Raw genomic sequence first — 1648 nt, 5'->3', positions numbered from 1 at the left:
TTTCCCAAGGGGCTAAAGGTAGGTGCAGGTCAAGACTCTGCATTCCTGCCCTTGAAAGACAGTTCATAGCCTATATTTTTGCTGGGGCCACCTGGTTCTCTAGATAATTCCAGAATTTTCCATAGATACGTTGGGCTAGATTCTATGCATTTTTTATAATGGGTGGAAGTCATTTCCACAGTGCGGCCACACCGTGGATGGTGATTGATTATAAGCTATCAAGGTTATTTGTCTTATTTCAAATTGGACACTAGCTAGCAGTATGTTGGTGAATCAGCTTATTTAAAAAGTTAAAGCTTTAATTTAATTTATAATTGATAAAGCTTTAATTTATAATCACTAAGTTAATCCACCTTGGCTTTGCATCTCTCCTTTCTAGACATAGATATATGTATCATGTGCCCAGAAGATCACTTTCCAAACAAAGATAAATCTCATTGTGTTCCGAAGATAATCAACTATCTGTCACTGAAAGAACCTCTGGGGATCAGCTTAGCTTCTTTTACGCTTTCATTTTCTCTGCTCACAGCCCTGGTCCTGGTCATCTTCATTAAGCATCAGGACACGCCAATCGTCCGGGCCAACAACCGGGATCTCACCTATGCTCTCCTCTGCTCCCTCCTTTTCTGCTTTCTCTGCTCCTTCCTTTTCCTCAGCCCACCCAGAAAAGTGACCTGTCTCCTCCGACAAGTGGCTTTTGGTTCTGTTTTCACCATCACTGTTTCTTGCATCTTGGCCAAAACCATCACTGTGGTTCTTGCCTTCATGGCCACCAAACCTGGATCCAGAATGAGGAAATGGATGGGGAAGAGACTGGCCAGTTCCATTGTGGTTTATTGTTCTCTTTTCCAAATAGGCCTTTGTGTTTTATGGTTGGGAATCTCGCCACCCTTCCCAAATCTAGACATGCATTCCATTTTTGGAGAAATAATACTTGAATGTGATGAAGGATCAGCCACCATGTTTTATTGTGTCTTAGGTTACATGGGCTTTCTAGCCACAGTCAGCTTTGTGGTCGCCTTTTTAGCCCGGAAACTGCCTGACAGTTTTAATGAGGCCAAATTCATCACCTTCAGCATGTTGGTGTTTTGTAGTGTTTGGGTATCCTTCGTTCCAGTCTCCTTAAGCACAAAAGGCAAATACACAGTGGCTGTGGAGATCTTCTCCATCTTGGCCTCCAGTGCTGGCTTACTTGGTTCCATCTTTGGCTCCAAATGCTACATTATATTATTGAGACCCAATCTAAACAATAAGGAGCAAATAATAAACAGGAAATGCTGATGAAGTGTCTTAATCATCTTTGTTTCCAATCACCTCATATAAGAATGATACAGTAAATGCTATAACTTCTCATACAAATCCATTTGTTTTGGTTTTTTGTTATAGCTATTCATACATGCTATCTGTTTGAGAACTATTTAGAGTAGTTCTATTTAGAGTAGCCATAGAAGATATTGTATTATTATTATTTTTTTTTGCAATGTGATCTGAACAACAGATTGTATTGGGGGGGGGGGTTGTGCACTTTGGCTCATCTGTCCAATCAATTTTTAAATTTTTTGCAGTAACAGGTTTATTGACCCTTCAACTGTAAGTGGTGGATATACCTGATGGTCCACATATATAAGATATATTTCATGGAATTGTT

The 1648-nt window shown here is 40.0% G+C and overlaps 1 protein-coding gene across 1 annotated transcript; it reads left to right on the top strand.

Moving 5' to 3' along the window:
* The first annotated feature begins 381 nt into the window (after positions 1 to 381).
* LOC148215467 (vomeronasal type-2 receptor 26-like) lies at positions 382 to 1281 on the top strand. The gene has a single exon (XM_088143290.1). The coding sequence runs from the start codon at positions 397 to 399 to the stop codon at positions 1279 to 1281; it is 885 nt and encodes a 294-aa protein (XP_087999416.1). The 5' UTR covers positions 382 to 396.
* Positions 1282 to 1648: the final 367 nt, after the last annotated feature.

This window comes from Python bivittatus, unplaced genomic scaffold (assembly GCF_059951505.1).
Source record: "Python bivittatus isolate LINGU-HERP-01145 unplaced genomic scaffold, Pbiv_v1 ctg000410_np1212, whole genome shotgun sequence".
Lineage (NCBI taxonomy): Eukaryota > Metazoa > Chordata > Lepidosauria > Squamata > Pythonidae > Python > Python bivittatus.
This window is presented reverse-complemented; position numbering and strand designations above follow the sequence as displayed.